Source organism: Gymnoscopelus microlampas (assembly GCF_963454915.1).
Source record: "Gymnoscopelus microlampas genome assembly, chromosome: 10".
Taxonomy (NCBI): domain Eukaryota; kingdom Metazoa; phylum Chordata; class Actinopteri; order Myctophiformes; family Myctophidae; genus Gymnoscopelus; species Gymnoscopelus microlampas.
In genome coordinates this window covers 31,763,503-31,787,577 of record NC_139947.1, presented here as the reverse complement: position 1 = coordinate 31,787,577, position 24,075 = coordinate 31,763,503, and the positions used below count along the sequence as shown (strand labels likewise).

Here is a 24,075-nt window from a genome sequence, read left to right as displayed (position 1 = left end):
TGTTATACAACTAGATGGCTTGGCAGAATCTAGTTACAATTAAATTATATGCAGCGATTTGCCGACTCGATTATTTCACATGCTTCTGTTTACTTCTTAGTAGGCTACCTTCCTACTTTTACTGTCATGTGGGTGGGTCTACTATTCAATCAGAACTGACATTATGCAGCGCATTGCAGGCACCGTGAGGCAGTGAGGCACGCTATGTATATTCAAGCCTTTGAAAATGATTTGATTGGCATGTCCCTGATGATGCGAAAGAAGTACGTGTCATGTCCCAACCCACGCTTTCACAGAGAGGGCGGTCTTAAGGCCAATTTTGGGGTAAAAATCTATATGATGCTTTAGAGAGTGCCAAAAACCACCAGGATTTTCATAGATGAGCTTCAAAAACATATTAAAAACTCCGTTTTGGGTGGAGTGGGTCTTTAAGGGTGCACGTTTTATACAAATCTGATCTGAAGTGATGAGAGATGTCTATTTCTTTGCAATGGGTTATGCCAGTAATTATGAGAATGGGAGCAGAAATACGGATGAATTAACAAGATTAGCATTGAGTGGCCCCATCCTTGTCTTACAGTACTTGCATTGAAGCCTGTAGTATCAATGATGAATGTGTATATTCAGTGTACGCCAAATTCTGAAGCACTGTAAGCTGCTATTGCTATTGCTGTTATGCATATTTCCCAGTTTTAACACTGAAGCAATTACTTTGGAGTTTAGCGAACCATTATGACGTGCGACAATCATCTTTTAGACAAAGACAGAAAGTGCATTAAATAACCACCATCCTTGAATTAAAGGACATAAACAACATGTAGTGTGTTCTTATTTCCAGTAATTGGGTCCTGGATATTCCTTGCAGTTGGATTTATTCATCTACATTCTACAGTATACCTTGATTCCTGGAGTCCATGCAAAGACTGGAACGAATACATTATTTCAGTGAAAATGATGCATCTATAATGCATCTTTACTGAATAGAATAGTTATTCACTTTCGCTGTGTTCATGATACAGTCCAAAACAATATAATAATAATAATAATAACAGCAATAATTATAATAAGCGTAGGATCTATTATAATGTCTTACATGGATAACCTCTGGTAAAGTTTAAAAAAAAAGTTCATATGGGGCCCCAAATGTCTATTGAAATTGGTTTAAAAAGTAATTGTCACCCTCAACAGGGCTCTCTCTCTCTCTAATGGAGGCCATTTCTCCAGAGAGGAACAGTAGCCTACTACACAGTAAAATCCTGAGTGTTAGTTCAACTCTGAGAGAGTACAAATGGAACCAAATGGACCGGGTATCTGTGCCCACTCCTGCAGAGAAAGATATTACCAGATAGTTTCCTGTGGATTAATCAAAGGTTTAACAGAGGCCCCGGCAGCGTCCACGCAAACCTGTTGTAGTCAGATCCGAGAAGATGTTAATGATCTAGCTAATGAATGTTGTCAGTGTCGGACAGAAACCTTGTATCTTTTCATTTCATCATTGTATGTTTTAGTTTTTTTTTCATAAATGAATGCCCCATCTATTTTATACTTCACCATATGACAGTGTCATGCACAATTTATTAAGGCCCATATATTGGCAAATCGGTTGGATCGGCGGTTCTGGACATCCGTATATCCGAACGACTCGACGGGCGGCACCGCACTACCTCGAGTGAAGTTGGTCGGTCCCTATATGCACATGACCATATATGGGCATAGCGGTTTTCGATAGCGGGTATCGGTTTTGTTTATAGATACAGTATGTCTGAGTCATAGTGACGTGCCTATATATGAGCGTATCGGGTTTGTTTATGGTTATGTCTGAGTCATAGTGACGTGACCGTGGTCCTGCCTATATACGGGCGTATCGAGTTTGTTTATGGTTATGTCTGAGTCTGTGAGTTTTATAAATATTTAATCAATGAAATGTATTAACAAGAGCTTATGACCAATAACTAAATTGGATCCATTGGAACACAGGTTATTTCTTTTTACCATTTCCTGTAAAGTAACCGGTTTGGAAATAAAAGGTTTCAGCTTGACAGCAACGAAATGAATTTGTGAAATAACACGGGGGCTCTCCAATGAATCATTTTGGAGAAAAAAAAAAGAAAAGCTTTCAATTACGGTGTATGTAATTATGTATTGTCCTGCCGGACACAATCTTACATTATCCCAGCAAATGCGGCAAGGAAGACGTATTTATCAAGCCGACACACATCGCACCCAATTTGTACGCAGGAGATGTCAGTTAGGAGCACCTTCTCCCTCCTCCCAATAGTTGAATTCGGTTGATTATGCTATTGTATGACAGGCGCATATTCAGCCGCAGCATCTCAGACAGCTCCGAGAGACACAGCAGGTGGGGGGCGCATAGTATTCAAGGATTGTTGCCTTGTTGTATTTTCTTTCTCCCAGCAGGTTGTCAACGAGTAATCGGCCTCCATACAAATGATGTTTCAATCTCAGAGTCATTTAATTGTTGCCGGGCCGTGTGCAATGGATGAAGCACAGAAAGTGATAACAATACATAGCTCCAATTAAATTCACTCATGTGTGACTTATACTTCAGGAATTACTTTCTGCTCCAGCCAGAGGTGCTCAGGATTTTACAGCATCACTACATTCATATATGTGGACAGAAAATGATTGCTTTGTGAAGTTATACAAAGGTGATGCATCACGTCCATTTCTTGAACTCAAGAATGGCCTACGTGATTCTATTCTACACCTCAGATGTGAAATGACCATGTAAGACAGAGAATATATTATGAACTCCTCATCAATTATTTTAGCTCTGCTGTCAGACATGTAGACATGACCTGCGTGCTTATGACTTAGTGAAGCGTGCATTGATTGATTCGCCTTTATTGCTTTTGTTTTGCGGTAAACAGACCTGGATAACTTCAAGACACAGAGAAGGAGTCCAGTGAGGGTCCGTGAGGGTCAAGGAGTGGTCCTACTGTGCGGCCCACCACCCCACTCTGGAGGTAAGAACGTCTCTTATGAGCTTCTCTATTCTTCTCTACTGTTTTGCTTTCTTTGTCAAGCATCTAGGAACACAGAAGTACAATACATAATGAGAAATAACACACTGATGAAGAGTGGAACAGCTAGTGCTCCACCATACTGTAAATTGAAATGTCTACACGGCACCCAATCACGCCTTTTCATTCTTCGCCTACTCTGTATTTAGCTTCAACAAACAGGAGACACCCCCACCGCCCCCGTCCCCAGTCCCCCTCAGAACTCCTGGCCACTTGTTTTCGTTTGTTAAGGTCAGTGGAGTGAGTCATTTTACATTGGGACGCCCAGGCCTGTCACTCTGGTTTTCAATCGGGGTACAAAGAGAGGCTTTGGCATGCAGACTGGAGAGCCTGGGGCCCTGCCAGGCTGAGTAATGGAGCCCCTCTCTGAAGGTGCATTGTTTGCTTTCACATCATCCCTCTGCATTCATGACATTATCGATGGGAGTTAGTGTCCACTGCCATTAACTCCCTGCACGGGGGTCTGGAGACGGGCTTTTCACTCATCCATGCAGCAGCACTAAATGTTGATTTTTAAATCTACTGTGGAAATGTAATGAGTTTAAGTGAATGCACATATGCTTTATGAAATGGATTCATTTCAAATTGTTCTGTCTTTTCCCGGGTGCCTGGAAAGTAGGGGGTGATTAGTTTGCTATATTGAGTGATCAGATGTTGTAAACAGGAATAGCAACTGTGTTATGGGGGGGGGGAGGGGGAGTTTATATCTTCATCGCACATGAACCTTAAATATTATGCAAGGGTATTTATATTCATAGTACATCTCACCTCATGTAGACATAAAAAAGTAGCTGGAATAATGGTGCTTATCGTTGGCAGTTTAGTTTGATATCATCCATCCCTGTGCAATGTCCAAATGCCAACAGATACTCCAGCCAGTTAAAAAGAAATGGCAGCAGTGTCACAATATGGCAGGAATGTCATGGCAGCAGTGAGCCCATCGTGCCCCCAAGTTCTGTCCAGATTCCTTCCTATTTCTGGATGCACTGTTCTGCTCTGGAACAGACCTGGGTGATGTGTATAATTTTTAGTTGGCTGGTAGGATTGCTTCCCTGGCTGAAACCAGGGCACTTGACAAAGAGCAAGCCGCCCTCCCTGGACAGCAACTCTAGTTGTGCTACCCAGCACTGGAATATGGGCACAGAAATGAGTCAGTATTGATTGGCTTCTCCTAGGATGGATTACATGTGCCTCTCCCTCATGGGCATCTTGCATCTCTTCCCTCAAACAGGCAATATGCAGCATGTTTGGCAGCCAGTCAGACAAGAACCGTGACTACTAGACCAATATACATTTTCCTGAAAACGTTTTATTGTGGTTCATATCACACCTTGTATCTGTAGTCCATAGGCGCCTCACTTTGATCAGAGGTGGGGGAGCCCAATTACCCCCCCGCCCCCCTCCCTTGTAAGTGTGTGCGCTCTCTCTCTCTCTCTCTCTCTCTCTCTCTCTCTCTCTCTCTGTCTTGCTCTCCCTTTCGTGTTCCGACTGGAATGGTGGAGTTACCGTCCGTAACACACACGCACTCGCGTGCGAGTCGCAGACACACACCTTGGCTGTTCATTCTCAGACTATCTCTCCTCTGCGGTCTGCCTGCACACCAAAAGCACATGAACTTGAGCCTAGAGGACGCTATTCTGTACTGTGCGTTGTTTTCCTCATTTGTTGCGCCGTTTAAAGCACATGCCGTCACTAGCTAAATAGTTTCTCAGACAAACGGGGGAGGTGCGATGTGCAAGTTGATATTGAGTTAAGCTGATGTTAAGGCTAGGTGTAGGTGTCATTTTGGTGAGGTTAAGGTTAGGGTTAGGCATATTGCAAACGCGTAAGGAAGAAGTTGAACACAAGGAAAAACAAGTTACAACTCTCATCACAGCGACTACCGGCCAGCGGTCAATCACAATCCCTCACCAGAATGAAGGCGCAGAAAGGAGTAACGAAAGGCACTGCTCCCCACTTCCTCTGTAGTAATGCTTTTGCGCCTCATACAGTATGTAGCAGTTAATCAGTACTGCAGATATACAAGCTTGCAGCGTGTCACTTCGTGCCACGCTGCAAGCTTGTATATCTGTTATTTATTATTTTTTTATTTAAAAAAATGTAAGATTTGAAAAAGCTCAACACAAATATTCTCTTCTGGGGGTCTTTGGCACAAAAAGGTTTGAGAACTACTGATTTAGAAGGCATTTGTAGAATCGGCCTCAGGGTTGGGTTAAGTGCAGTGCTGGCGTGCAAGGGTGAGATGACATAAGTGGGGCCCTTGCACTACAGTAGGTGCACTGCTTACACACAGCAGGTGTTCACTTGCCGCCTCAATTGTTTTTGATGTACGACAGTTTTGCCGGTATGGTAGTACCGAGGAGAGAGTGTGGAGAGACGTGAATATTTTTATATATAAAAAAAAAAAAAGTACATTTTTGAACTTTAAAAAAATATATATTCTTTCCCCCCAAATCCTCCTCCTGGCTGGATTGGACCCCTTCATGGCCTAGTAGTTGACACTTCTTAACTAAACTATTTTGCTTGGGAAATGTATTCTTTAAGCAGTTCTATTCATAAAGTCATGCAACCTACAGTATAAAATATGTTGATATGAATTAAATTATATAATGGCTTATTTGCGTTAATGAAACTGCAAATTAGTCTTTTTAGTTAACAGCATAGCATTATTATACATAATTGTATTCTGTTACTATTATAAGCGGGTTATAATGCTCTTTCCCAGAATACGTAACTTGTGAACAGTGGTGTAAAGTAACTAAGTGCATGTACTCAAGTTCTGTACTTAAAGAGGTGGTGCCATGGTTTTGCACTTTTTCATGTGTCTATGAGTTTGATAGAACTTCATTAAGGCCCCCGCTGGTGGTTTTATGGTGTTTCATGTCTTCTCTGACTATTTGGAGTTTTTTCCTGGAGGCTGAAACCTTGAGAGTCAATCCAATCCAAAAACAGGGGCATAGTGACATCACAGAGCCCCCAAAAACATACCCTCCCCCTCATTATCATAACACAACAGGTGTGGGCATGAGGAGGAGGAGGGACTAGGACAGGTGGGTGGTGCTAAGGTGGTGGAGGAGGTGCTAAGGTGAGAACCAGGCATACTTAATGAACTGGAGGCGTGTCCACATAAAACATTTTTTTTAACAATTTCTGTACACTATTTTTTTTTTTGAAAAAAATCCTTACATAATAATAATACCTTATGATCAGGTTTTAGGGTTGAAAAATATCATGGCACTCCATCTTTAAAGGAGGCGTTCACCCAAAAAATGACTTATTTTCTATCAATTGCACACCCTATGAAGCCTTGAATCCATGGATTTCTTTTTTGTTTTTGTCGCATTACTAAGCTAATAATTTGATTCCTGTCTCCTACCGGCTAATGTATCCGGTAGGAGACACAAAGTAGATTATTTGTGTCTCCTACCGGAAATACACACGGTCATGAAATTATTGTCTTAGAAATGCCACAAAAACAAAAACAAATCCATGAAATCAAGGCTTCATGGGGTGTGTAATTGATAGAAAACAAGGCATTTTTTGGGTGAACTCCTCCTTTAAGTACAAATTTGAGGTATTTTTACTTTACTGGAGTATTTCCAATTTTCTATACTTTTACTTCTACTCCACTACATCTCAGAGGCAAATATTGTACTTTTTACTCCACTATTATTTGAAAACTTTAGTTACTAGTTACTTTGCAGATTTTGAACATACATTAACCACTTCATATTTACTCTGCCTAATTGAAAATAACCGATCTGCTATTTTCAAAGGATCTTTATACATTTTATACATTTGAAAACTTGTGAAATGGGACATTCTGCGTAATGAGTACTTTTACTTTTGGTACTTTAACTCATTGAGTGCCCAAATTATTATTATCTATTTCCGGCCATTACAATTTTTATTTTTTTATTTTTTCAAAGTAAAAAGAAAGTGCTTAGGAAGCAAGATACAGCCTTTTTAAGTTATAAGTTAAACAAGGAGTGGATGGAGCTGCAAATCTTCAGATGATGATATCTTGGGTTAAAAAAAAAGAAAAGGTTTTTCTATTTTTTTCAAAAACACGTGAAACACATTAATGGCACTCAACACCATAGCGCTAAAACACGTGAAACACGTTAATGGCACTCAATGAGTTAAGTATATGTTGATGCCAATACTTTTGTACTTTAGAGAGTAAATTTTGAAGACCAAACCTGTACTGGTATTAGAGTATTTCTACATTCTGGTATTGATATTGAAGTAACAAATGTGAGTACTTCTTCCACCACTGCTTGTGAATACAGCAGTATAAGTTCCAATTCTTCAAATACCAACATTACGAATAATGCTAATAATAAAATACAAATAATGGAACAAAAAGTAAAAGGTTCGAGTGGACAGTGTCCAGACAATATTCCTATGATAAGAAACACATCATGTAAGTGAAAAGTACTGCGACCAGAAATAGAAAAGTCTAATGCTTTTTCCCCATCAGGAAAATGACATAAAATCACTATGGCAAAGTTTTCATCTCTGCTTTGTGTCTCCAGTATCATCCAATGTCTGTGGTCTATCTTCTCTTTCCCCAAACCCAAATAACAGCTTTGCAAAGCGCAAATCAGAAAATCAATCATTATGTGCAGGAAAACAGCTGTGACAACCAAAGTCAACCAAAGCAAAAGGAAGGTGAACATTGAATAGAGAGCGTGTGCACGTGTGAGAGAGCTAGACAGAGGCAGACACAGACACAGACATACAGCTTGGTATTGAGTTAAGCTATTTGTATGGTACTACGACTAGGCCTACAATACCAGGAGAACCAGGAGATGATCAATCATATGATAGAATCAGATAGGGCGCATCAAAACTTTTCTCTTGCGTCAAAGTTTGCAGAGTGTTACACCAGTGCTATAAATGTCTATTTTGCTTCTGCTCCTAAAAAATGTGTCATCAAGAAGCCTTTGAGATTCACCTCACGTAATCATGTGAGTCAGATATACATAGCGCATCGCTGTCTTCCTCCTACTCGTGACATGTTTCTCTTCCAATTGCACCAGTGTCTTTTGTTCTTGCATGGGTGATGAGGCATCTTTTTTAAAAATGTATATTGACAGATGGGAAAAACAGCAGGAGTCTCTATTGTCTTTGTCTCCTGTCAAAAAAAATCCTCAACCATTTTGTGGTATACAATGGATTGAATTATTGGGTATATGATATCTCAGGCTCAATGTCTATGTCTTCAGAGAGATGCAAAAAGATCGATTCAAGAATTCATGTTCATCTCCTCTACTTACCAAATTGCAGGCCATTTTATTTTGAGTCTCAGATCCCACTGTCATAACAGATCTCAGTGTGACAGTGATCATTTGCTACTGGAAGGATTGATGTCAGCAACTTAAAGAATTACAGTGCACCAAGCTCCCATCTGTCAGATAAATTCTGACAAAACACAAAAAAGTGCCCGTCTTAAAAAGGAGCACGATTTCAGTTGTGAGCTGCTTGCGATTTTGATTTCATCACTTAATGAAATAAGGTGAAACACTGACTGACTAAACCTGTATTGTCAGACTCGTCATTGCCCTGCAAATTACATCCTAAAAGGAAAACATAATGGGAAATATAATCAAATCTTTAACGTTTCTTCATCAGTTTCTGTCGAATAGCTGGGCCAGAAAGAACAAACACGGTATTTAGAATTAGACAGAAAGGTAGCCTGAAAACATAAAACAATGTGGCTGAAATACTTTGTCCTTGAAATACTTTTTAGTGCAACAAATACGACAAAATAAAAATAAATCCTGTGAAACAATGTTAAAGGGCTACCAAATAGGTATTGGGGTGATTTAGCGATGTATTGGCAATGTCCAACTTAAAATACACTCGTTTGACTGCTGTCCTTGATCATGTTCATTTAAACAGACACATAGTTCTCTTTCATGCCATTTCCCTCATATCAAAGCTATTACTACAGATGCAACCAGAGCCTATTTGTGTCGACCTCTAATGTACGGAATTGCTTTTATTTACACAAATAGCCCATTCATCTCCATGTGTTACAATGGATCATTGCTGTTCTCTGGAGACTCTGCACAGGGCCTGTAATGATCCATTCTCTAGTCAGGTTTTCAGCAGCTGTCATCGTAGATTATTCCTATTGATGGGGAAGCTGAGACGGCTGATATGTGCTAACGATGAATCATTTCCCATTTTCTGGAACCTTTGCTCAAAGGCAGGTCTGACCATTTCTGCCATGGTAATGATGCATCTCATTCCACTTTCAGTCGCACATTCTCACACGCTTGCAAATAATACACACACAACAAATGTTCAAGCACCAGCGACCACTCAGACATGCAGGTGTATGTGCGCACATTATGTGTATGCACACGCGCATGCACACGTGCATGCATACACAGATACACATGCACGCACATGCACACACACACACACACACACACACACACACACACACACACTTTTACAGTCCTATTATATGCATTAGACACTCTTGCCTACTTAAATTCTATGTCATTTACTTTGTTGACCAGTGACCCCTGGGGGTCCTCTCCTATTTTCCCTCTACACAAAATCTCTTTGCCGAAAGTAGATGATCTACAAGTTCCCAACACGCTGCATTGCGACACGTTGAGAGCTTGCAGCAGCTATTTTCGCCAAATGTTTGACTATTTTGACATGCACAGAAGAGGGACGCTAGCCAGTGTTTAAGGATATTACTGAAGTGAACACTGAGCAAAGTTGATATACCATGCTGGACTGTTCAGAGGCATCCATCCACTGCACTTCTTGGAACAGTGTGAAAATAACAATCTGAGGTACAGCAAGGAGCCAGCCCAAGCGAAACATCAGTAAAATCTTAAAATCAATTCCAAAACCTGTAGCGAGTAGCCTCAGTGAAACAGGTAATATCATCCAATGATCCGGGTTTAGTATAAAAATGCAACAGGATTCTGAGTGATGTGGAGCTGGGCCACGGCTTGTTGGGAAAGAAGAACAGGGCATCAAAAGCCATAAAAAAACACCTGTAATCTTAGAAATTATTTTAAGATTGCAAAAAATAACACTGCTTGTTAGTGTGTAGCTTGAGGTTTATAAATACATCAAAGATCATTCATAACTTCTTAGCTTGCTCAAGTTAAAGTTAGACATACTAGTTGCCACACTAACATTTAGCTATTTCTACCTGTATAAGAAGTCACAAATAAACCCTCTTGATTCTCGATTCTTGAAGTTCTTCTTTATTATCTTGTAACAAAGACAGTCTAATAAGAGCATGGCCTCCCTGTGGGTTTGCTGAAGTCATGTTGATGTTGTCACTGCAGACTTGCCCAACTCTTACAAATTCACAAAATGTGAAAAAAATAAAAAACATTCACAATATTTTGAGAAAAAAAAAACTTTCTTGGCGTACTGGCAGTGTGCACAAGAAATGTGGTGTTGATCGGCTCAGTAGTTCATGAAAATAGCCACGGACACAGATGGACACACAAATGCTCTTCTAGAGGGCTCACCCCCTAGGTGCCACGCCGTAAAAATGTGCTCTGACTCTCTCTGCCTTTACACAAAGGACACAGCATCCCAAAAACTAACAACTACTCGATAACATTACATATTACTAGTGCAGTGCCTGTTCAAAATGTGCCTGTTCAGAACGAGCCAATAGCTTGGCCTCTGATATTGCTGCTTGCAGCGTTCTTGAGAATTGCTCACTCGATCGACTTCACACTCAACACTGCACTCCCTTGGGTCCCCAGCAATATACAGACCAACTCGATCGGATGAGCAGTTCTCGAGATATGTGATGGATAGACAGACGAAATATACATACAGAAATTCCTTGAATTTATAGATATACAACAGCAACGTGTAGTGTTTAGGAATTAATACGTAGCTGGATTTTGATTTAAGCTAACTTACAGATTCAGCATAGCTGTGACCATGCAGCAGTAAAAGCAGATGCTCAAGAATGACAGGAAACGATCTTGAAAGGCCTGTGCCCTGTACAGTAATGTATGCATTAGACCGGTGTGAGAAGGCTGTGAATATGGTGCTCAGACAAATTGCGACACACTCCACTATACTTTGATGGTGTTTTTCCGCCCTTGTAAAGGTGAAAAAAAAACCTGACTTACATTTGAATCGAGACTCACCTTCTGGGAATAGTGAGAAACATGGCGTAATAAAATATGATAAGAGACGTGCATGGATTAAGAATAAACTGTGATGCAGCATATATGACATCATTCAGTCAACAACACAACACAACAATACCTTACGTAATATTACGCCTCGTCACCCCCTCAAAGCATGTCAATATCTAATACATAATTCAAGAGGCCATTATTTCATTTTAACGACGTCTCACAGCCCTCAAGAAGGCAGCAGCAGGAAGTAGTTAGCTGTGGGGTAAAGAATCTCAAACCTCTAGAAGGATTCTTCATTATCAAGTATAGTTGCAAGATAAAGCAGGATAATGAAATAAAATGAAACAAAGTGAAACAAATTGTGCAGACAAGATTATTTTGTATACAAATAAACTAAACGTACCAAAGGAATGCAAGAAATAAGATAAATGCATAGACCTAAAAATACCAGTGGAATAATTAACTGCTAGTAACAATTTTGGCTTTGAAAATTACACAAAAGCTATTAAAGCATGCTCGCACATGCACACAATGAGGTTGCAGATAACAGTATGACCAAAAAATAAATGTAAAAAAAGTCCATGAGGGAATCACAATGGCTTTCTTCCAGAGTGCTGTGCTGAATGTGCATTAGGTGCCTGTGTGTCATTCCTCACTCTGAGTGCGTCTCTATGACTATGTTCAGAACAGAATCTAATGCACATGACCTCTTTTGACTAATGGAAGCCGGCCTTTTAGATGTACTCAAGGCTGAAATCACTTGTTCTCTCTCCCTGAAGCAAATCCAGCCCAGACAGAGGCCACTAGCTTGCTGGTAACTGTGCACATAGCTTGGAGGCCTTTTTTCATTATTTTCGTAGAATGAACTCGTGTCTTATGAACACAGATACAAGGTAAGCCTGGTTAATGGCGATTATCTCCAAACGAAAAACTGCATCAACGTTGCAACCAGATTATATTTGCATATTTTTCTCTGATACATTACCCCAGTGGTTCCCAAACATTGTGCACTGGTGTATTTCGAGACAAGTCCAGGTGTGCTTTGAGATTTTGACTTACCATTGGTGTACCTTAATTGGGCACAAAAAGTTTGAAGACCACTGCATTACCCAATTGTACGTAAACTCACTTTTGGCTCAGTATGTCCTTGGCCTGTCATGTTCTATTTTTCCACCCTGCTCTCAAATCATTAGTGGGGAAATTGATGCTGCCTGTTCATTATGATGGCTAAATGGAACCACAATGAAAATCTGCCAGTCACTGTCATTCCTGATTGCTTTATTCCATTACACCACATCTACAGAATGCTCTCGAGTCAAATCAACCAATCAAAGACCAGGCTAGCCTTCCACTTCCTATTTCCTGCTTCCTGTCTTCGCACAATGAAACATTAACTAGTCAATTAGTAACCTCTTAGCTACTGTTGTTCCTGTTTGTCGTGCCCCTGCACCTTTGGAAGATATTGTTTCAAAAACAGACGTTAAATATTCATGGCCTCGTCAGGATGAGAGTCGGGATGTATTATTTATGGGAGATGAAGATATTAGTGTTCTCTCTCTCTCTCTCTCTCTCTCTCTCTCTCTCTCTCTCTCTCTCTCTCTCTCTCTCTCTCTCTCTCTCTCTCTCTCTCTCTCTCTCTCTCTCTCTCTCTCTCTCTCTCTCTCTCTCTCTCTCTCTCTCTCTCTCTCTCTCTCTCTCTCTCTCTCTCTCTCTCTCTCTCTCTCTCTCTCCCTCCCTCCCTCCTTGGGATGGATGAAGGCAAGATCTTTAGGTTGCTACCAAGTCAGACGCCAGAATGGAGCTCCTAGCAAGGGTACTAAGAAGAGCTATGCATTGTGATTCATATGCACTCCTCTCTGAAGCAGCCTACCAAAGTCATTAATACAGGCATCAACACACATCAATAACTAAAGGTTGTCAGTAGACATATGGAATCAACAGTGAGCTGGCAGTCGTTTATGCAAGATTTAATGCATTTCAATAGAGCTCTTGTTATGGCTAGTATACAAAGAAGTCTATTCTACATTTTGTTGGAAAACACAACAGTACACCGTTAAGTGAGTGGGACAGGAAACCAATAGGAGTGGAGGGATGAGAGTGCCTGATTGTGTAGGCTACATTTCAATTTTTAATTACTGTGAGTACAGTGTTATTACAAGGGCTGGGTGTCATCCACGTGGCTAATCAAACCCCACTCAAAACCACTTAGCCTACCCATGGACTTGGAAACAATGAGTAGCCTATCCAAATACGGCCAAAACAGTATTTCAACTTGCTCTTTCCCACTATGATACTCAACCCCAGTTGCTGAGTCAAGATATAGATACTCCTCGTCAAATATTACTCAACTACAAGAGTAAAGTTTCTCAGTCAAATGTGTACTTGAGTTAAAGTACTACTAGTTAAGTAGGCCTACTTGGTTTAATACTTAAAGGAGAACTTCATCCATCTTCAACCATATCTTTATATAATTGGTCCTCACGAATGCTCATTATAAGATGCCACAATTTCCCTATGCACACTGTGTCTCTCTCTCATTTGGGTGGGCTATGGAAGGTTCAGAAACCTGCCTACCAATGACATCATCGATGGAAAGTTAGCATGCTTAAATCGAAGCCATTGCATTATCAAAATGCATGTTAAAATTGTGCATTGGAAATCATAAATCCTGCCTACCATTGATGTCACTGGTAGGCAGGTTTCTGAACTGTCCCCAGCCCTCCTCTGAGACACAGAGTGAGTATACAGAATGGTACATATAACGGTATGTAAAGAAAGTTAAGTACAGATCCTCAAAAAAGTGTAAGTACAGTACTAGAAATGCACTTTGTTACTGTCCACCGCTGGCAATAGGTCAGAGCCCACACACATGCTTTTGCCTCCAAAGACCAGGTTGTGAAGAACACTGACTCAGTAGACTGTGTATGGCTCACGTCTCAATTATTCCCCATACTGTAGTGCAGAGTCATCGCTTAGACAACTTCTTACCCACGGCTAAGATTGCTTTTGGGACGGGGATGCAATATGGTCCAGAGCAATCTATCCTTGTGTCAATATGTCAAAACATCATCATTCCTTTTTATAATGTTGCAGATAGTTAGGGCAAATCCTCTGACTGCACTCCATTTGGCTGATGCAGTACTAGAAGTCTTTTCCAGAAACTTGTTTTCATGGATGATGAATAGTGTAGACTAGGTGGTACTGTACCCTACTGAATAGTGTGATCCTGAATACATTGATTTTATTGGGCATTACCTAGTTTTTCATGCTACATCTGCAGTTTAGGGTTGATTTAAAGCCCTCCGCTACTGTGTGACAACCACAAACAGAGATGAACAGCACAATGCTGCTTCATATTTTTTTATGTTCAACTCCTCTCCCTCTATGCATATTTCCTTAATAAATTCCAATAATAACCCCAAAGGAAAAGATAAAAAATAGACTAAGAAAAAAAAGGATGCGGAAACTAAACAATACCCAAAAACCTCCAAGGTTTCTGGGGTAAGACAGAACACACCCAGCTTCATGACACTGTTATAAAATCCTCTGAGAATCACAGCCAGCTTTATCACTCCAATATAGTAAAGCTGCAGGACTTCGAGCATCTTAATGACATTAATTTCAGCCCAGCAGCTAGTGGGATAAATTACTCTTCATTCATCAAGGTTTTTTTCTTTTTTTTTATAGTTACAGTGGTATATTGATTAGGGGGAAAGAAATCAACACAGGCTGATCCATTCATTGCTTTACCACTGTAGGCTAGGCATCCATAAAAACTACAATGGTACAGTACAGTCACTGAAAGACATTCTTTGCTTTGGGGTATTGGTTCTCAAAGTAGGGTCCGGGGACCCCCGGTGGTCCTTGAAGGTGTTCCAGTAAAATGTGTTAATACAGTATCAATATCAGTTCAACCACTTTAAATCTACATACTGTATTAGATATTTTGAATATATATTTGAAAATAGCGATCTAGATTGTCTATTTTCAGACTACACAAATCTTGCATGGGGATCCCTGGCACTAAATGTTTTCTGATTGGGATCCACGGCCAAATACATATTCATTTGGGGGTCCCTGACATGACTAGAGGGGCATCTTGCGTTTCACCTAAGGGAGGTTAACTGAACTGTTGCACTAGTAACCTTGCTAGTGCAGCAGGGGGTGCAAGCAGACGAGGAATATATGGGTGAGGGAACATGATGTAGGTACGATGTGATTCAAGGCATGATGGGATTCACGGTGAGAGGGATGTCATCGACTATGGGTCCTCCAACTTGTGCCCTTAACAGAGTCATGTATCTATTTGTGCATTTGTTCACAGAACTTACCTTCACGTGGATCTTCAACACATACCCATCATTTGTGATTCAGGACACACGTCGCTTCGTGTCTCAGAAGACTGGAAACCTGTACATCGCCAAGGTGGAACCGTCTGACGTGGGAAACTACACCTGTGTGGTCACCAACACCGTCACCAAGACCAGCGTTCAAGGGCCCCCGACTCCCCTGGTCCTGCGGATTGACGGTACGATTGTTAATACTCCCCACTGGTATTTTTGGTTTAAAATAAAAGCGCAGTGATGATATAAGATCGGAAAGATGAATGAACAAAAGCAACAAACATCTGACAGCATACGCCCCCCCCCCCCCGAAAAAAAAAGAAGATGATAAGCAAAGGGACAAATTAATTTGAATCCAAATATAATCTGAATTATAACGGTACATGTCATGATGGAAAATTAGATGCATAAATTGCAGATTGCCGATGCAGAAAATGAAAGTAAATCTGTGTTCATTTCAGTGTATTGGTGCATGTATGCGAGTACATACACCCAGGATCCCTCTCTTTAACCATCAATTTCATGATCTGAATGTGTGTTTGTCTTTGGTGTTCAGTGACGTGAAAATCAAAGCTGGCACATTCAAATGTCAGGGTTTGAACAGAAAGATAGCTGATCAAACAACATTAGCATTAGTGATGTGTTTGGCCCTGTAAGCAGATACATGATTGTATCTATAATGATGATCCTGACTATTTTGGTAGACAACTTCTATCTTCTTTTTTGTTGTTTGTTTTTTTTGTTGATGGTTTTTGGGACACAAACAAAATGTTTATGCTGAAAATCCAATACTTTTCGCAACAAAGAAATGTAATTGTGTCAATCATTATTGTGTAAACTTGAATTGTGATATACCATCAGACATGATTAAATTAACTTTTAATTTAACTGCCAGGTGTGATGGGTGAATATGAGCCCAAGATTGAAGTGCAGCTTCCTGATGTTGTTCCTGTTGCGAAGGGCTCCACGGTCAAGCTGGAATGTTTTGCACTTGGAAAGTAAGTCCCTCCATGTATCATTATAGCCTGGAATCCAGACTGATTCGCTACGTTCGACTTTTTCTCACTTCGCTACTCAGTCTGGCCAGGGTCCTATTTGACTCGTATTTCAATTACGTAGGCAAGTCAGGAAGTGACTCGCGAGTTTTACATTGGAAAACACTGTTCCCACACCCCCCACCCCAGCAATCAGTCTGGATTCCAGGTTAGTATTATTACCCCTGTACTCTTAACCACATTAATCCTAGTGACCCTATTTGCTAATAACAACAATTTTCTAAATGTTTCTTTTTTTTATTTTACTTTTTAATGTATTTCAAAATCACACAATGCATAATGATGCGCCATTAACTGCACCATTAGCTTTGAATAGTTGATTTAAGCTGCAGAATAACCCTTGAAGACCCTGTGAAGTGATAACAAATACACCAAGCTTCACACCATAATGAGTCCTTCTTGTACTTGGACTGTACTGTATTTTAGTTTTAAATGCAATCTACTGTACTGTGATACTTTTCATTGAAAGGAAAACAAATAAGAGTTGTAATTTTGACTGACCTGACTACAAAACTGAGAGAATTCATATATTGTACCAGTGAATGTGCATTATGTTTGCATTTCTTCAGCCCTGTGCCAACCATCAGCTGGAAGAGAGCAGACGGAGCTACATTTGGCAGGAAGGTGGACATGAACAAAGCTAGTGGAGTCCTAGAGATCCCTTACTTTCAACAAGAGGATGCGGGGCTGTATGAATGTGTGGCTGAAAACTCTAGAGGAAGGAATTCTGTGAAAGGAAAGCTGTCTTTCTACGGTGGGTGGGAGGAGACTTTCAATGTGTTTGTTCTCCTGTGTAGAGCACATCACATCATCTACCGTATCTAGGGAGGAAAGACCTGTCAGTCTTCTTGTTATCGTTCAGAAAGAAAACCATATCCTCCACCCACTGCACTCATTTATTTCAGGAAATAAACCAAAAGACCTCACCGCTACCAGACACACAGTGAAAACTTCACCTTCGTTGGTCTAGCTGGGGGCCCAAATGTCTTTCCCCCCCCGACAGAAGTTATATTTGTTGTCATGCATTCTATAGCTTTTATTTGGACCATATATAACTGCATCATACAGTGGAATGAGGTAGTGAATTAGGCTATTACCAATAGTTCATTCTTGACAAGCTCTTTATTGGACCAGGGGCTAACCTGGGGCTGTACAACGTGCAGATTTATGCCACCCTTCAGGGAGAGGTGATTTTTTACCCCCAACAAGACTGGACTTATGGCCCATTTACTGAAAAAGCTTTTAATGGCCACCCGATGAAGGATTTTTACGGTTTCTCTGCCCCATTATTTGAATGTTTATGCATTGATGATGGCAGTCCATTGGGCCCTGTAGGGATGTGCCTGATTGAAATCGTCAAATCCACATTTTTCTTTCCTCCCAGGGAGATGCTTTGATATGATAATAAAGCCCTTTTTTCAGCACCTGTGGGTAGGATGAAACGCTCACGATACCAGTAGGTAGGCTGATGATTAAACATGCTCCATTTTAGCGAGAAGCGCCCGTCCACAGGGCAATACGGCACTCACAGTAATGGGACTTCATGACCTACAGGCCCTAAAACAATAACAAGGTGGGATATTTCCGGAAAACAAGATGACGCCTTATTAACTTTCCTTAAACTGAAACAAGCAATAACTATCACCGTCTCGTCACCCATTTGGCGTGGCCTCAATGCCTTCTCGTCACTGCTGTTGTCATGGGGAGTCGTGTCTGTCCTTGTAAGCCTTAAGTCTCGTCTTTTCTCAAAGCCCAGCAGGCTGGCTGGACGCCAGGTGATAAAAATCTCTGTAATCTAATTTTAAACTCCCATAGACGAGAGGTTGTGGGACATCCATCAACTCCATAGAGGAATAGGAGAATCGATTTAGGGATCTAGTGTTCGCAACATATAACCAATGCTGGCACAAGAACAATAAGGTGGGCCTTCTCTTTCAATTTCCCACTTAATTGCCCTTTCCTAGTTCCAAAGTGATTTATGAAATTTGATCGCGGTGCAGCAGCACTTGAATGCATTTGAATAGGCCCACAGAAGATCGGATTGACTTGAAAAAGTAGCCACTTGTGTCTACATAATCTTATCTTTGGCGGTCTCATTCTTAATATCTTTGGCTGGGTGTCACATTGTATCTGTTTTTTCTGTTGTAATGTATTTTCAATTCAGTATTGTTTACTCACTTCCTAGTACATTAATCTTACCATTTGTCAGTGAAAAGGGAATACAGAGAATAATAAAGTATTACACATATTTGTTTTATAGGGGATACAGAACTTGTCTTTCTCTTGAAAGGCTTTTAAATGATAATTGAACTAGAGCGCAGGTCTCCACCAGGCCGGGTTGTCCGGAGATTAGCTGCTCACAGACACAATGACGGACACAGGGAAAACACAAAAACGGAGACGGAGAGAGCATTCAGGAAGAGACAACAATAATAATGATATAATTTCTTAACGGTAATAACTTCTCACATTTTATCCAACTTAAACATGAAAGAATCCCTGTATAGCCTTGCTATGGCTACATATTTTCTAATCACAGGCAAAGCCAGACCCTCTGAACCACCTCAGGTCTCCTTGACCCTGGCAGGGCGGACGGTAGTTATATTGTGTCTCCAAAAGGCCATAAATCTCAGCCCCTTGTCGCCAGAGATAAGGCGCTAGTCATTTATGTGACGCCAGGACCACCATCATAAATACACAGGCATTTTCTCTCTGGGTTTTTTGACTTTTTTTGAAAGACAAAAGGCAGAGAACATCCCTGCTATAAAATGTGTATCTCTCAAGAAATACAACCCTTTGACACTAAATCGCCACCGGATGTATTTTATGCTCAAGTAAAACATGTTCCCATAAAATATCTGTGTCAATATGAATTTATCTGATCTAATAACCTGGGGTTAATATCGCTCAGATATTATTTTTCTTTACAATAAATGGTTTCAATAGATGGCTTATTGAATCTAGCTCATTTTAAGCTTTTACAGGGATTTGTATTTATTTATTTTTTGTGCAGAGGTCAGGTTTCTGTTGGAAGCAGATTGAGGAATGTGCTTCCTTAATGAACTAATTGCCTGCTTGGGTGGATCATTGATTTATTTGCCATAACTGCAACCTATTGATAATTTTGACCACTGGCCAAACGCAGGTATAATACTGAGTTGTTGATTAATGGACATAGTCATTCTGCTCCTTAATGTGTGCTCGAGTCGTTTGGTCCTTCCCCAAGAGGAATTGCTTAGAAAATCTGGTTTTCTTCATCTTTTCTTTCTTCTTTTCTCCCTTTGTTCATCTCCATCTGTCTAAAGTAACAAGCAATGGTAACTAGTTGGCTGGCCAAAGATTCTTTTTTTTTTTCCTATAACACTAGCATTTAGCAGGTGGTCTTATATAGGGCGGCTTACAAGGTACAACGTCAGAGTACGTGCCAAGAACATTTATCAAACAACAAAGCCAAGAAAGTAGAAAGCTAAGAGAACATAGATATGCTACAAAGTAAGTAGGGTAACAAGTAAGCAACATCCTGGTACCTAGAATCTATCTAAACAATTGACAAGAAGGATGTGCAGATGGAAATCAAGCATTAGAGGATAGTTGCATTATGGTATACTAATCTGGTGGTATTCCATGATGTTCAAGTATTGCACCCATGGCTGATGCGGGAGGGATGCATGATACTTGCAAGAAGCAGGTTTTCTGTAATGGCTGTCAATAACTGTGTTTAATATGGTACCACTTTATGTGACAGCAGCCTTTCGTCCCACAGCTCCCCCACACCTGATTGAGAAGCCTCAAGATGCCCAGAAGCCCATTGATGACACCTTAGTGTGGGAGTGCAAGGCCAGTGCCAAGCCCAAGCCTTCTTACCGCTGGCTGAAGAATGGAGAGCCCCTGGACCCCATGGAGGTAGGAAACGGTTTGAAAATAGAACATAGCTGGAAAAAGTGTGAGGAGCACAGGTCTCTGCCAGGTCAGGTAGGTTATTGTGGGCCATCAGTCATTATAGAGGTGAGTGGAATCTGTAGAAGATGAGGGATTAATGTTGATGACGTTATTGTTCTTCTTGATCACATGACTATAGACATAATGTGTACTGATATGTGTGATGTTTCGACAAAATGTGTAGGAGTAATATACTTTTTTTTTTTTTTTGCAAAAATCCTAGTGGCGCTATAATAGCCCAATGTGAAAAGGGTAGCATTTCTTCCTCGGCCTTTCACGGCAATCAGATGCTGCTTTCACGATTTCAGGCATTTTGTTCAAAGAGAACCACTGCTGCAAACTTGAGATGCCAATCTTAGCCAATCAGGATGGAATATGAAAAATCTGACAGATCTGTCTTGATCACATGACTATAGAGATAATGTATACTGATTTGCATGATGTTTGGACAAAATCTGTAGGAGTCATATAAAAAAAGGTTTAGCAAAAATCTGCCTGCTGGTGGGGCTATAACAGGCCGATGTGAAAAATGTGGGGCAGAGATTCTGCTCTGGCATGGACTGGGGGCAGAACATAGTCTCGGCCACAGCTTCAGCCTGGCGGAGACATAATAATCAGAATATTGGCTCCTGTAAAAGAGCCCTGACTGACTAGAGAAGATGCTTCCTTATAACATAAAATAGAATACAATTAAATAAAATGGGGAAACAAAACTGTGAAGAAGAGAGGTGTGATGCTGCTGTCTCCCTTAAAATACACAATAGCATGTTTGTTGCTTTTATTGCTTTTTGCTATTTTACAACAGCTCTGATATAGCCTCACCTACCTAGACCTTGCCTCACAAAAATACAATTGTCCAGGGCAGGTTACTGTGAGTGTGAAACCCATATGCACCGGAGTCTAGACTGGTATGATACAGTACAATATTAAGTCAGTGTAGGTGAGACAAAAAAAAAAGGATTCTGTATGAGATGACTCCATCCAAACATTTCCATGATGAGTGGGCACTATAGCTTAACGGCTGGCTGCGTCGTTATTGTTATAGGGGGATTTGAAAAGGATTGCACGAAGAGCGTCTAAGCCTGATCTGATGAAGGTATGTCATGCTCAATCAGGCATTGTTAGGCCTCTTCCTTTCCAATATAAAGAGCCCTGAGCTGGCTTCAGGCAATGTACTGTATGTCTGGTCCTAGAGAGTAGCAGTGATTAAGGATTTAATCCAACCTACCAAGATACAGCAAAGGACTACTTCACCCATTTTCAACCTACCAGTATATTTATATAATTGGTCCTCACTAATGCTCATGATAAAATTATTTAAAACTACAAAAAGTGCTCCTCGGAGTACAGGTCTCCGCCAGGTCAGGTAGGTCATTGTGGGCCAGCAATATTCGGAATTCGCCAATCAGGATGGAATATGAAAAATTGGATGAATCCGTCTTGATCACTGGACTATAGAGATAATGTGTACCAATTTGTGTGAGTAATATAATTTGTAGGAGTAAAATAACTAGAAAAAATGCTCCTCGGAGCACTGCCAGACCCCTAGTGGTTGAAATCTGAATGGCCGGACTTCGCATGACGTGTGTGCAGATGAAAAGAGGGACAGACCGACCGACCGACCAAGCCTCATGTAGGCCGACCCCTAGGGTCTGGCAAAAAAAATGTGACTCTATAATTGGGCAATATTAAAAGGGTGGCATTTATTCCTCAACGTAGTGCCAATGTGCATGCACATTTTCACAACAATCGGACACTGCGTTCATGCGGCATTTTGTTCAAAACGGGCCACTCCTGCAAACTTTAGATGTCAATCTTAGCCAATCAGGAGGGAATATGAAAAATCTGAAAGCCGTTTTGTTTTAATGACTATAGAGATACTGTGTACCGATTTGCGCGATGTTTGGATAAAATACTTCAGAGTACTGTCAAAAAATGTGTTTTGCAAAAATGGGCCTCCTGGTGGCCCTATAACAGGCCCTGGCATCAAACCAATGGTGCTGGAGATTATCAGCTGTCCACAGAATGACTGGCGGACACACGGACGGACGGAGAGGGTGCAAAACATAGTCTCGCCATGCCTTTCGGCCTGGCGGAGACAAAAATCTTATTAAAAAAATGTTATACTAACTTTCCAGGAATAGAAATCCTGCTGTTTTTATTAGCTTGGATTCCCAATCGATGATGTCAGTGGTAGACGGGTTTCTGAACTGTCTACAGTCCTCCTCTGAGACACAGGCAGGGTAGACAAAAATGGTACCATATTATTATGAGCATAAGTGAGGACCAATTATATGAAGATAGGTTGAAAATGGGTGAAGTCGTCCTTTAACCACTTAAGCACTATACGACGAATAACAAACATAGATCTGCAAGCTCTCAGATCTATTGTGATGTGTTGTGAGCTTGTAGATGGGCAAGTTTAGAAAATACATTTTTCTTAGTTTTTTACATTTTAGATTTTTTTGAATATGTTCACCTAAAATGACCCTCCAGAAATAGGAATGCCAGGTTTAATGTGGTTAAACATGGGTCAATCTGAATCGTGAAAGCCCACCACAGACAGCATTTGTTGCACAGCAGATTATGCAACAAATCTTGATATCAGTGAGATGCCCAAGCTCTCATAATGCCCAAAACCTCTCATAATGCTGTCTCAAAATATTGTCCAATTGGGCTGACTGTTATCTATGTGAGCAGATTGCCAGCTGATCCATAGATTTCAAGGTGGTATCTTGAAAACCAAGAGGTTGTTCCTAGTCATCAAACTATGTTGTCACCCAGAAAACATATTACATTGCCAGAACTTTGCTGGAGTCTATACATTTGGCTACACGGCTACTTGATTAGCCATCTTCCATCTTCCTGCCATCCCAAAAAAGCACTCACAACATTCTAACTCAGATGGTGAAATCTCAACAAAAAATCTCAATTGCTGTGTGCTAACGAAGTGCAAACATGCAGATTTCCTGAACTTTTACTTGAGATGTAGTGTTTAACCAAGCCGTTTGTTGGATTTATTTATTTTGCTTTGAGAATCAGTGGTTCTAATTCAGATGCTTCTGGCAAGAAAATAGCACTTTGAAATGGCTGCACTTGCCTGTGACCAAAATTGGCATCCTTATTGGATGTGGGTGTGTATGTGTGTGTGTGGGGGGACTGGGAGTTGTTTTGCAAAAGAGCCAAAGCTATGCCATTTTCTGCCAGCCATCATACAGGGGTTGTATTGGTAATCTAGCACTCGATCTATCCTATCTGCAGCTCTCAATTTTACCATTAAGTCTCTTCTCTCTGGGGGGGAAGGGGGAAACACGTCTTATCATCCAAAATACATTTCACATCCATGCAATTTGCCTTGTTGTTGTGTTGTTATTCCACCGCTGGAGCGAGTGTGCTCTTAGCCTGAAGGAAATGGCTCTAGTGAATCATAGTCACTGATAGTGTCAGTGTTGGGATTGGGTAATGAGCCCTAAACTGGGCTGTTGCCGTTGTTGGTGTTGGACATGCCTTTAAACAGGGCAGGTTGTGTTGGTTTTCCGTAGCT

The 24,075-nt window shown here is 40.8% G+C and overlaps 1 protein-coding gene across 3 annotated transcripts in view; it reads left to right on the top strand.

Moving 5' to 3' along the window:
* The window catches only part of cntn3a.1 (contactin 3a, tandem duplicate 1), a 114,674-nt gene that overhangs the window by 34,955 nt on the left and 55,644 nt on the right, over positions 1-24,075 (top strand). For all 3 annotated transcript variants that reach the window (XM_084069535.1, XM_084069534.1, XM_084069536.1), the window contains 5 exons: positions 2,892-2,987; positions 15,519-15,722; positions 16,433-16,535; positions 17,162-17,346; positions 20,356-20,495. In XM_084069535.1, the coding sequence (XP_083925661.1) occupies positions 2,892-2,987; positions 15,519-15,722; positions 16,433-16,535; positions 17,162-17,346; positions 20,356-20,495 (728 nt within the window). The remainder of the gene's footprint in view (positions 1-2,891; positions 2,988-15,518; positions 15,723-16,432; positions 16,536-17,161; positions 17,347-20,355; positions 20,496-24,075) is intronic.